Source organism: Lithobates pipiens, unplaced genomic scaffold (genome assembly GCF_037356315.1).
Source record: "Lithobates pipiens isolate NorthernLeopardFrog02 unplaced genomic scaffold, aLitPip1_a1.2 Scaffold_19, whole genome shotgun sequence".
NCBI classification, from domain to species: Eukaryota; Metazoa; Chordata; class Amphibia; order Anura; family Ranidae; genus Lithobates; species Lithobates pipiens.
In genome coordinates, this window is record NW_027507764.1 from 487,618,818 (window position 1) to 487,632,028 (window position 13,211).

The 13,211-nt window shown below is 40.5% G+C and overlaps 1 protein-coding gene across 4 annotated transcripts in view; it reads left to right on the plus strand.

Annotated features, from left to right (window-relative positions):
• The window catches only part of LOC143997379 (carbonic anhydrase 13-like), a 71,897-nt gene extending 68,719 nt beyond the window's left edge, over positions 1-3,178 (plus strand). For 3 of the 4 annotated variants that reach the window (XM_077492965.1, XM_077492964.1, XM_077492962.1), the window contains 2 exons: positions 2,745-2,853; positions 2,978-3,178. In XM_077492965.1, coding sequence (XP_077349091.1) covers positions 2,745-2,834 — 90 coding nt within the window. In that variant the 3' untranslated portion in view covers positions 2,835-2,853; positions 2,978-3,178. The remainder of the gene's footprint in view (positions 1-2,744; positions 2,854-2,977) is intronic. The other variant, XM_077492963.1, reaches the window with a different exon arrangement.
• Positions 3,179-13,211: the final 10,033 nt, after the last annotated feature.

Here is a 13,211-nt window from a genome sequence, read left to right on the forward strand (position 1 = left end):
GGGGCATGGTTGGTTGCAGTGGATGTAGAGGCCCTCTACAACTCAATCCCCCATGACAAGGGGGTCAGGGTTGTGGAGGGCTTCCTGTTTGAATGAGGTACCACAGCAGGCCCTTATAATGGGTTCATTTTGGACCATCTCAGATTTGTCCTTATGAATAATGTATTTCTATTTGGGTGCTCCCGCTACCTCCAGGTGCAGGGGGTTGTGATGGGGACACGTTGTGCCCCATCATATGCAAATCTGTAGCTGGGGGGGGTGGGAGATAGACCTTTTTCCCAGAAATGATTGCAGGACCTTCTTGGTCCAGGCCCATGTCTGGAGAAGATTCATTGATGATGTATTTATAATTTGGACAGGGACATTTGACGAGTTGAATATCTTCATTAACACAATCAGGTTTAATGATCATAATCTTAATTTCACCCCATGACCTATGATCAAGATAGCATCAGCTTCTTGGACATACAGGTATATATCAACCAAGATGGAAGTCTGGGTTCCACTCTCTATCGAAAAGCCATCCTCGGGAAATACAATTCTTCATGCTACCAGCTCCACCCAACTTCATTAATATCCAGCATCCCCTACAGCTAATATCTCCGATTGAGGAGGAATTGCTCCAAGCAGGATGATTTTGAAAGGCAAACCAGTGCATTGCAGTATCGCCTCAAGGATCAAGGATACAGTAATTCCTGTCTCAAGAGGGCATATCAAAGAGCCAATACCCAGAATAGAGAGGTACTAATACACAAGAAAAAAGACAAATCAAATTCTTCCAATGTAAGACTGATCACTCACTATTCAGGGCAGCACAAACAGGTTTGTGGCATTATGGAGAAATTCTGGCATCTTTTGGCAGCAGATGATGTGGTCTCCAAATATGTAAAGGGCTATCCTGAAATAACATGTCGAAGGTCCCAGTCCTTATGTAACCAATTGGTTCCCAGTAATCATTTTGTCAAGAAAAAAACAGTATGGTTCAGAAACTTCTGGCACTACCAGATGTGGCAGATGTAATTTCTGCCAATACATCTTGGTTGCAGAACAAATTACTCTGCCCAATGGTCAAATAAATAGACCAAGATTTTCCATAAACTGTCAATCTATAGGGATTGTTTACTATATGAGATGTGACTGCTGCATGTTTTACGTTGGGAAGGCAAAACGACCATCGTATCCGTGATCATATCTCATTGATAAACAAGAAAAGAATAAAGACCCCCATTAGTTGCCATTCAGGTCTATATCATAACTTCAATGCAGGGAAAATTAAAATGTTTGCCTCAGAGCACATCCTCCAACATGAAAGGGGTGGGGATATTGATAACCTATTCGTGACCAGGTATCCTGGGCTAAATTAAGCCATTTATTTCAAACCATTCCTCTAAGAAGCTGTTCCCCTAATAAAAGGCCTTATTGTTCTATATTCATGCTTTAATGCATATCATCTGCGGTGGTTACCACTACCATATATGATTATTTATATTTATAAACTTATTTTGTTAAAGTTGTTCTTTACTCTGCTTGTGAGTTATTGTTTGCTTTTTTGGAATGTTATATTGTATGGACCATCTGGCTGTTCCTGCTAGGATTGTGACCATCGGGTCCATGAGGACTTGTCATTTTGGATGGGTGGTCATACGGATGCCTGGGGGATCGTGTTGGAAGGATCCCACTGTGTGTTAAACTAGAGTGGCCCTCTCAGGCGGCGCCATTTGGTGTGACAATTTTTCCCTGTGTTTCATCATCCTTTTGTGTCATTTTGAATTAGTGGATTGAATTGCCAAGAAGTTAGCAATTGGCCCTTCATTAGGGTGTTCTGTTGTTTTTGATGTTGTAAATCCTAAATAATCTTTGGGACTGGCCCAGTGGCTATTTGGTGGTTTCCCTATGTATTATCAAGTGTTGTTGGGGCTATGATGGAATCTAGCCTAATTTCAAAACTTTTTCAATGAATTCTTAAAGATGGGCATTTTTCTATATCCACCGCAATACTTCAGATTTTCCAAAATGGCCGACGGCAATTCCTGCATGTGTGTGACGTCATTGTGTCCATGCAAGCGCAATCGGCACTATATGGCATCTAGACTTGATTGGCAGAAGCACCTGTCCTCAAATGGAGGGACCATAAATAGCCCTGCATGGTGGTGGTCTAATTTATGAGGCCCTCCACCATTCACTGAGGAGCCCTACAGGAATATCCGCTTGCCAAAGGTAATCATGGGAACTTTCTCTGTATTTTGCAAAGCGAGTTTGGTATGCTCACCTGCTGCTTGCTTGTTCCTACTGTGATGGCAAACATTGTTATACCTTGCAGATTCAGTGGCGTTTGAGTTTGGAAGGGTGATGTCTGTGGACATTAGTGCAGTTGTGTAGCCATCTCCTAATGGCCTCTGTCTCCCCTGCTTGTATGCTTACAAGGTAAGAGTTTTCTAATCCATTGAAAACTGAGTCACAGATTGGGAGATATAGAGGTTTTAATACAAGGTCCTCTATCCCTTTATTATACCCACAGCTTTTTGTTATTGTAACTTTCTGGCTCTCTCCGGTGGTGGAAGAAAGAAATTGCAGTCTGGGAATTGGAATATTTTCAGCAATTTCAGTCCTGCAGTTTTATAGGTAATTACTATTCAAATATGGCTTTTTGGAGGCAGAGACTTGCTTTGGACGTCACTGGGTGATTTTGGTATCTAGTTATTGGATGTACATACTACAGTTTATATATCTGCCATTATTTTTAGATCTTTAAACGGGCACTTTGGTTCTCCTATGACACACTGATATCCTCAATATTTGGCGGTCCTGTGGCCCCAGGTGTGTTCGCATACTGACCTGAAAAATTGCTTCAGGGTAAGAACAGTTTCAGATGATCCCATACAATTTTCTACTGTTTTAAGATGAAGGATTAAGGGCATTTTGACCCTTTTGTTTGCATTTTTTCATTATGTTGTATGCATTTTCTTATGTATTGCAGTGAATAGGCTGTACACGGACAATTAAGGACCTCCCGAGGAAGCCATATCTTGGCGAAACATGTTGATAAAATGCTGTTGTACAGTAAATTTGAGTGTATTTGCATATTTCTTGGTCTGAATATAATATTTTAACAGGAAGATTGTTATATCTTTTTTAACTAATGTATGAAATAAAAATCGTTATATTTTATAAAATACAATAGTCCATTACTTTGTTCCAGGCACCCTAAAAGTCCCCCTTGTCGCTTTTCCATGCAATTCTGTAAAAGAATAACAGAATGTATTAGCAAGTTTAAGCCAATCAGCATAAAATATAATAATGGATACACAATCAAGGTCCTTTGCAGCGATTCTAAAATCCTGAAACTACTGTGTCCTCAACAGCATAAACAGTAGCTCCCCTCATGAGATGATTTGGCTTGAGTGACAAAATAAGTAACAGTAGGGACATGACTATGTCACTTGAGAGCTCTCCTGACAAAGGGTCTAGGTTTAGGCCTGAGAATATGAATTTAAATTCAAGCACAGCTCTGCCCTTAGGATGAAGTTTTCTAACTATAGTCCTTAGTGTAAATCTTCTACTGGCTAAGTTGGGGCCCTTGAAGACGTTGGCACACAGGGATGGGATATGTCTATGGTTTGTGTGGTTATAGTAATGCACCTCAGGAGCTGGAAAGAGCAATGGGGGGATCTTTGGATACAATTGAGTGACTATATGAAAGGTAGGCACAGTTGCCCCAATTAGCTGAACAGTATGCACAGTTTTAGCAGTGGGATGAAGAGAACAGGATACTTACACCCACAGATTAATAACACTGCCAAAGGTTCAGTTTAACTATTGGTCTGTGACCCACTCACCACTCCCTTTCTGAAATCCTCCTGTAGCAGTTAGCTGAGGTGTTGGAGGGGCCCCCCTTGGTTTGTTGACCGTTAACTGTGGCAGGAAGAATAAAGAAATGTTGGTGGTTCATCTCCGTGGCGCCTCCAGCGGGCCCATACAGCAGCGAATTGAATCACAGACTGATGATCCAGAGCGGGTACTGGAGCAGTTTAGTCCAGCCATCTGGTTTTGGGTATAACAGCGTTCAGCATACAAGCTACTCACCTGCTCCTTCCTTTCCCAGCAAGACACAACGCAGCACCCTCTTCCTCTACAGCTGCTCTCCAGCAACAAGCCAGCTCTTAACTGTCCCACTCTATCCTAGGCTTTCCTAGTTATTTAACTAGAAATATGTTTTGCTTTACACAGACTTTATCCATATAAGTGCACAGCACTCAAAAATATTTTAATTCTTTTTTTCAAATACATGAATGTGAAAACAATCCACATTGATGATTCAAAATCTATACAATTTTATTATCAATATTTATTTAGTGTCACTTTTAGTGCTGTGCACTATTTATATGGTTGTTTCTATTTGTCTACGTTATAGATAAAAGCACAAGCAGCTTTTTTCTAGGTGTTGGTTTCCTTAACCACTTGCCCACTGGGCACTTAAACCCCCTTCCTAACCAGACCAATTTTCAGCTTTTGGTGCGCTCACAATTTGAATGACAATTACTCAGTCATGCAACTCTGTACCTATCTGAAATTTTTGTCCTTTTTTTTCTCACACAAATAGAGCTTTCCTTTGGTGGTATTTAATCACTGTTGGTTTTTTTTATTTTTTGCGCTATAAAAGAAAAACTTCAGTAAAACAATTATTTCTTAGTTTCTGTTATAAAAGTTTTGCAAATTAGTAATTTTTCTTCATAAATTTTGGCCATAATTTATACTACTAAATATCTTTGGTAAAAATAACCCAAATCGGTGTATATTATTTGGTCTTTGTGAAAGTTATGGTACCAATCTTTGAAAATTGATCACATCTGATGTACTGATCTCATTTCTTGAGACCCTAACAAGCCAGAAAAGTACAAATACCCCTCAAATGACCCCTTTTTGAAAAGTAGACATTCCAAGGTATTTAGTAAGAGGTATGGTGAGTTTTTTTGAAGTTGTAATTTTTTCCCACAATTCTTTGCAAAATCAAGATTTTTTTTCATTTTTTTTTTCACAAAATTGTTATATTAGCAGGTTATTTCTCACACACAGCATATGCATAGCACAAATTACACCCCAAAACACATTCTACTACTCCTCTTCAGTATGGCCATACCACATGTGTGAGACTTTTACACAGCGTGGCCATATACAGAGGCCCAACATGCAGGAGCATAAATTACAAATCGAATTTCTTGACTTCCTCTTACAGTGTCGAGGGCCCTGGAGCACCAGGACAATGGAAACACCCCAAAAAAGACCCAATTTTGAAAAGAAAACAACCCAATGTATAATCTATGAGGCAGAATGAGTCTTTTGAACATGTCATTTTTTTCTACAAGTTTTTGGAAAATGTGTAAAGAAAATGAAAATGCATTTTTTTTTTACACAAAGTTGTCCATTTATACAATATTTCTAACACATAACATGTACATACCAAAAATTACACCCCAAAATAGGTTCTCCTACTCCTCCTGAGTACGACGATACCACATGTGGGAGACTTTTACACAGCTTGGCCACATAGAGAGGCCCAATATGCAGGGAGCACCGTCAGGTGTTCTAGAGGCATAATTTTCAAATCGAATTTAACTATCTATTACACTTTTGTGAAGCACTCTAGTGGCATGGATGTGGCATGGATGAGAACTGATGTAGCATGGATGAGCATGAATGAGGATGGATGAGCCGTGGATAGGGATTACTGAGCATGAATGAGTACGGCTGAGCACGGCTGGGTATGACTGAGTATGATGGGTATGACTGAGTACGGCTGGTTACGACTGAGTATGGCTGGTTATGGCTGAGTATGGATGGGATGGCTGGGTAGGACTGAGTAGGGACAGGTACGGCTAGGTATGGCTGAGTATAGCTGGGTATGGCTGAGTATGGCTGGGTATTGCTGGGTATGGCTGGGTATGGATGGGGGTGGATGGGATGGCTGAGCATGGATGGGTGGATGAGTATTACTGAGTATGGATGAATGGCTGAGCATGGATGAGTGGATGAGTATTACTGAGTATGGATGGATGGTTGAGCATGGATGAGTATTGCTGATTAGGGATGGATGGCTGAGCATGGATGGATGAATACTGCTGAGTATGGATGGATGGATGAGTATTGCTAAGTATGGATGGATGGATGAGCATGGATGAGTATTTCTGATTAGGGATGGATTGCTGAGCATGGATGAGTATTCCTGATTAGGGGTGGATGGATGAACAGCATGGATGAGCATTACTGATTAGGGGTGGATGGATGAGCATGGATGGATGGATGGGGCTGGACTTGTCACATATCAGCACTGTGGGCACTATACATCCAGCCCACAGCACTGCTGCACCTGATCTCTCTCCTCTCTGCTCACACTGTATCGGTCGGTACAGAGAGGGGAGAGAGGAACTGGATACAATGCTGGTTTGTTTACAAGTGATCGCTCTGTCATTTGACGGAGCGATCACGTGGTAAATGGCCGCTGTCAGTGGCCATTTACAGAGATTCGTGATGCGCCGGGTCTGGTCACGGATATTCCCAGGTGCTCACCCCAGGGGGCTGGGAGAATGTCAGTGTATGCACTCCTAGAGTTATAGAGCCGCGCTGTAGCCGTCATTCGGAAGTGGTTAAAGTGATATTAAAGTTTTTTTTGTCAAAAACAAGCATGTTATACTTACCTGCTCTATGCAGTGGTTTTGCACATAGCAGCCCAGATCCGCCCCTTCTCAGGTCCCTCGGAAGTCCCAGCACCTCCCCCCTATCAAATGCCCCCGCAGCAAGCAGCTTGCTATGGAGGAACCCGAGACGCTGCTCTGTGTGTCCATTCAGGCACGGAGTCGCGGCTTGGTCCCGCCCCTCTCTCTTTTTATTGTCTCACTAACTTTAATTGACAGCAGCGGGAGGCAATGGAGGGAGCCATGGCGCTCATGCAACATCATTGGATCGAGATGGGGCTCAAGTAATTATTAGGGGGGCTAAGGGGGGCTGTTGCGCACTGAAGAATGTATTAAGCTAAAATACTTCTGCCTTCAGAATCACTTTGAGCACAAAGTACCCTCTTTTACCCATTTACTTAGATTTTAAGGGTTGTCAAAGCTGAGAAAATTGTGCGTGACAGCATAAATGTTTGTAGTTATTGTAAAAAAATAAAAAAATTACACTTCAGTCATATACTGTATATATATACATATACTGTATATATATACATATACATATATATACATATATATCTATATATATATATATACTGTATACTATACATACATACAGTACATACCATACATACATAATATTTACAACAGAAAAAAATTCTAATACCATGATGCAGCTACATACAGTGTGTTGTCAGTAACTATTGTATGATACAGTTAAACTTAAAGTGCATTTATTCTTTTTGCCCCTTTGCCCTGACTTCTATGGAGCTGTGTCTCAAGACGACAGAAAATCGGGGGTGGTTCCATAGAAGTCTCTGGGCCTTTAGTGCGCAGGCGTAACCAGGACAGCAAATAATTGTGGTGCTGGATGTAAACAAACAGCAGATCTGCAACCATTGGATTTAGGTAAGTAAACAGCATCTCCTCACCCCTTTACCACTCATTGAACGACTTCCCTCTCTAGCGTATATTTCAAGTCCACCCACCGAAACAACACCTTCCTAAACTTCTTGGGGGAACCCTGGGCCTCATACATCATACAATATAGAAGAATGTCAGCATTTACTACCTTCAACCACATCCCTAACGTCAGTTTATACATCCACCTCCTTGCTATGAGCTTCTGTACCCCAAAATAGAGAATCCTAAGGAATAATTTGGTATACATATCCAACTTGTCTTGTTCAAAAATTCCCAAGAGGCAACGCAAGGGGGAGCATATATTAGGAAGGTCAAATTTGTCAGCTATAAATTCAGTCACCTTATGCCGGCCATACACGGTTCGAATTTCGAAAGAATTTTCTTTCAAAAATCGTATCTAAGAATTTTCGTATGAATTTCGCACCATTAGTGGGCTGCAGCAACAGCCGATTTTCGTGCGGAAATAAAATTTGAGGAATCGGACACGTTGGAAATTTTTCGAAAAACAAACGATTTTCTAATCAATGATGGGAGAATCATGCGAGAAACGTAAGAAAATGTATGGAGATAAAAGAAAATTTACGGAGAGAAAAGAAGATTCCCAGCCAAGAAAATTCTTTTCTGTAGCAACATGAGGTGAAATTGACGGCTTGGTCGGCTGAATTTCGAAAATCAATGGTGGCATCATCGGATCACAAAAAAAACGAATTTTCTGATTTTGAAAAGAAAATTTGTTCGAAATTCGACCGTGTATGGCCTGCATTAGACCATAGAGGCCTTATCTTGGTACACTCCCACACCATGTGAAGAAAAATCCCTTCCGCCCCCCAGCATTTGTGAATAGTTGTAGAGTCTCTCTTCGCATATAAAATAATCTGACTGGTGTTTAACACATCTGATGGAGGAACCTAAGCTGAATCAGCTGAGGATATGACAGAGGTAAGATTAATATCAAGGACCTCCTGCCACAGCTCTTCCAACAACTCAGGTGCAAAAGCCATCCATCTAAAATTTGCCCTACCTATCAACCCAGGATCTCCAGGCCCCACCGCAAGATAATCGTGGAAATTCTCTTGGCTGGATCAGGGCCCAACAAAGTAGTTTCCAGAGAGGTATTTTGAACCCGGACCTCTCCACCACCAAACTGCGCTACTGCCGCATGATGCATTTGAGCATATCTGAAGCGCCAGGTGTTGGGTATCCCAAACTGGTTCCTTAGTTGATCAAAAGTGCATAGCTTACCTTCCTGATATATATGATATAGGTACCTGATATATATGATGTAGGTACAATTTCTTCATGAATTTAGGACAATAAGTATTCTGCTACATATTTTTGGTAATAAAAAACAATAAGCATATATTGATTGGTTTAAGAAAAAGTTATAGCATCTACAAACTATGGAATATTTTTAAATATTTTTTTTCCATTTTTTACTAGTAATGGTGGTGACCAGCAACTTATAGCGGGACTGCCATATTGTGGTGGCCAGTCTGGACACTAACTGACACTTTTGACACTTTTTAGGACCAGTGACACCAATACAGTGATCAGTGCTAAAAAATATGCACTGTCACTGTACTAATGACACTGGCTGGGAAGGGGTTAACATCAGGGGCAATCAAAGGGTTAACTGTGTTCCTAGCCTGTAGCTTTACTACACTGTGGGAGGTGCTAAAACTAGGGGAAGGCAGAGATCTGTGACACAGGATTAACGTAGCACGCCCCCAACCCAGAAGTGCTGGGTCACGTACTAGGTAGGTGATCCAGAGCAGGAGAGCCGCCTTGCTGCTCTATCTATCTATCTATCTATCTATCTATCTATCTATCTATCTATCTATCTATCTATCTATCTATCTATCTATCTATCTATCTATATATATACACATACACAGTATTGCACTTATCCTTTAAATCTGAAAGTTTTTTCTTTTTGTTTTGGACAAAGAGTAGAAGTGTTTAAACCACTGTCAGGTCTTTATTACTGTCTTTGACCCTGTTTGGGAGATTTTACTGTACCTCTTTGTTTGACCTAGTTGCCATTTTCACCAAGGCAGAATGTGGTGGGAAACACAAAAATGTACAGGTTTTCGCAGAACAGGCGGACTATCTTTCACTGAGGTCTGTCCCAGTAAAACTGTCTTAGCCTTTGTACACACGGTCGGAGATTCCGACAACCAAATCCGTCAGATTCTGTCCGTCGGATTTTGTCCGACGGATCTTGTCCGAAACTGTTGCATACACACGGTCGGACGAAGTTGTCGGAAAATCCGATCGTACGTAGCGTGATGACGTTATTTCGCTACAACGGGACTATGTTCAGGCTAGTAGCCAATAGCTTTAATGTAGGAATTTGATCTGAGTATGCGTGGCACTTTGTCCGATCGGAATTCTCTACACATGATTGGAGTATGTCCGATCGGAGCATTTTGACGAAAAATATTTCCGGCAAGTTGGAAAATTTGGTCCGACGGAAACAGTCCGATGCAGACCACACACAGTCGTAATATCCAACAAAACGCTCTAATCGGATACATTCTGTCTGAATCTCCGATCGTGTGTACAAGGGCTAAGAAGGGATTTCCCCTTGCTTTGCACAAATTTATTCTAACTTCCTACTGTGTCTTTGGGGCAGGAAATTAAGGAAAATATCTCCAATAAGGAAAAAATCCCACAAACACCTGACAGGGGTTTTAACCCTCGTTTACTCTAGCCAAAATGAAAAAAAAATGTTTGCCTTTAGACAGTCAGAAAAACCCTGACAAATGTTTTGAACATTTCCTGCTGATTTAGATCTAAAATCTCTAGACAAAATTATGTTCTGGATCAAACTTTTTTGTTAGTGTGGAAGAGGACTAGAACCTGTCAGTTTAATTGTAATTTTTTTTTATTTCTATTTTTTTTTATCTTTATGTATTTCTGTTGAGTAGCACTGACACTGTTTTTTAGGGTTTCAGGTGTTCAACTACCTATAAATTGTACTGTCCTTGCAAGAACCGATGAGAACAGTGTTAGATCTCTTTCACACTCATTCGCTGCAGTTTGGCCGCAGGTGGGTGCAGTGCATTGTATCTGCAGTTTTGTGCACTTACCTGTGGTTTCCCATAGACTTCTATTATGTCCCGCATTTTTGGTGCACTTTCTGAAAGCTGGTTGAGGTATATACAATGTCAAAAGACCCTAATTTGTAAATGAAATGTTTATGGGGTACTGTATGAAATGCCTTAGTGAAATCCAGATACACAATGTCCATAGGCTTTCTTCCCTCCAAATTACAGCTCATAGAATGTTAACTTAAAAGTTTGGTCTGCCAAGAATGATCCTTCATAAATCCATGTTATGATACTATTCTCATCAGCAAATTTTGGAATATGGTTCCTTGTCATTCCTTCTAACAGTTTACATACTATTGAAGTTAGGCTGACTGGTCTGTAATTTCCAGGTATACATAAATCTCGGCCCTTTTTTGAATACTGGTAACACTTTAGCTTTTCACCAATAAGTTGGTATCATTCCAGTCAGTAAGCTCTGCTTAACAATTAGGAATACAGGCATACCCCACTTTTAAGTACTCAATGGGGTTTATTTACTAAAGCTGGAAAGTGCAAAATCAGGCTCACTTCTGCATAGAAACCAATGAGCTTCTAACCTCAGCTTGTTCAATTAAGCTTTGGTAATAAAACCTGGAAGTGCATTGGTTTCTATGCAGAAGTGAGCCTGATTTTGCACTTTCTAGCTTTAGTAAACAAACCCCATTGTGTACTTAAAAGTGGGGTAAGCCTGTAATTGTCTGGTTAAAACATGGCTAAATTCTTTAACCACTTTCAGACCGGACCAATTTGCTGGTCAAAGACCAGACCACTTTTTGCGATTCGGCACTGCGTCGCTTTAACTGACAATTGCGCGGTCGTGCGACGTGGCTCCCAAACAAAATTAACGTCCTTTTTTTCCCACAAATAGAGCTTTCTTTTGGTGGTATTTGATCACCCCTGCGGTTTTTATTTTTTGCGCTATAAACAAAAATAGGGCGATAATTTTGAAAAAAACGCATTATTTTTTACTTTTTGTAATAATAAATATCCCCCAAAAATATATAAAAAAACATTTTTTTCCCTCAGTTTAGGCCGATACGTATTCTTCTACATATTTTTGGTAAAAAAAATCGCAATAAGCGATTATTGATTGGTTTGCGCAAAAGTTATAGCGTTTACAAAATAGGGATAGTTTTATAGCATTTTTATTAATAATTTTTTATTATTTTTTTTTTTACTAGTAATGGCGGCGATCTGCGATTTTTATTGTGACTGCGACATTGTGGGGGACCTATCGGACATTTTTGACACATTTTTGGGACCATTGTCATTTATACAGTAATCGCTGCTATATAAATGCAGTGATTCCTGTGTAAATGACACTGGCAGTGAAAGGGTTAACCAGTGGGTGGCAGTGTAGGGGTTAAGTGTTCCTAGGGGTGTGTTACTAACTGTGGGGGGGTTGGGCTTTCATTTAGTGTACACTGATCTCTGCTCCAATCACATGGAGCAGAGATCAGCATCACTAGTTGCTAGGCAGAATGTAAAAATGTTGTTTATACAGCATTTCCTCCATTCGGCCGTTCCGTGAGACGATCGCGGGGATGCCCGCGGCGATCGAGTCCGCGGGTCCCGCGACCGGACTCACGGGGGTCCCGACCAGCGCGGGAGCGCGCCGCCGGCGGCGCGCTCCCGATGGCACGGCGGCAACGAATATTGGACGTACATGTACGCCAATATGCCTGCCCATGCCATTCTGTCGACGTACATCGTCGTGCGCTGGTCGGGAAGTGGTTAAGAACTCTCAAGTGTAAGCTGTCCTGTCCTAGTGACTTCCTCACATTATGTCATTGGCCTTTTTTGAACACTGGTCTTTAGGGCTGCAACTAACGATTATTTTCATAATCGATTAGTTGGCTGATTATTGTTTCGATTAATCGGTTAATAACCTTAAAAAAAAAAGTGGGTCAAATTGACGTTCATTTTCAACCATAGTGATGGGAAAATTTAGAAATAGAAAACTTCTTAGTCAAAGGAATTTTCAGACAGTGTACCGTATGTGGTTTTCATTCAGATATTACATTCATTTTAAAAACAAGTGAAAATTTCAAACAAAATTCTTTCATTCAGCGAATGTACAAAGATTTTTAGTCTGAATATTCTCATCTGAAAACTGATCCATGCAGTTTGCTTTTGATCTGTTTCTGCAGTGCCTTTTGCTGTGCGTTTTGATTTTTGTGCACATGATTTTACTGCAATTTGCATTTTTGCATTTTTTTGGACAGATTAAAAAACACAAATTGCTGCAAAATGCATTACATGCTTTTCTGCAGCTTTTCCATTGAAGTATATTGAACCAATAAAGAACCATTTTGCGTTAAAAGTCCCTGACCCTTTCAGATATGAACGTGTCCCATAGGAAATCATGTAAATGAACTGTAGTGCATTTCTGCAAAAAGCACCAAAAAACACATAGATGTGGACCAGATCTAAGACGTTTAGTAACATAATGGGGTTAAAAAAACTAAAATTAGCCCTTTATAGTAGAAAAAGCAGATAATCACTACTGTAAGGGGATCATTTTTTTACT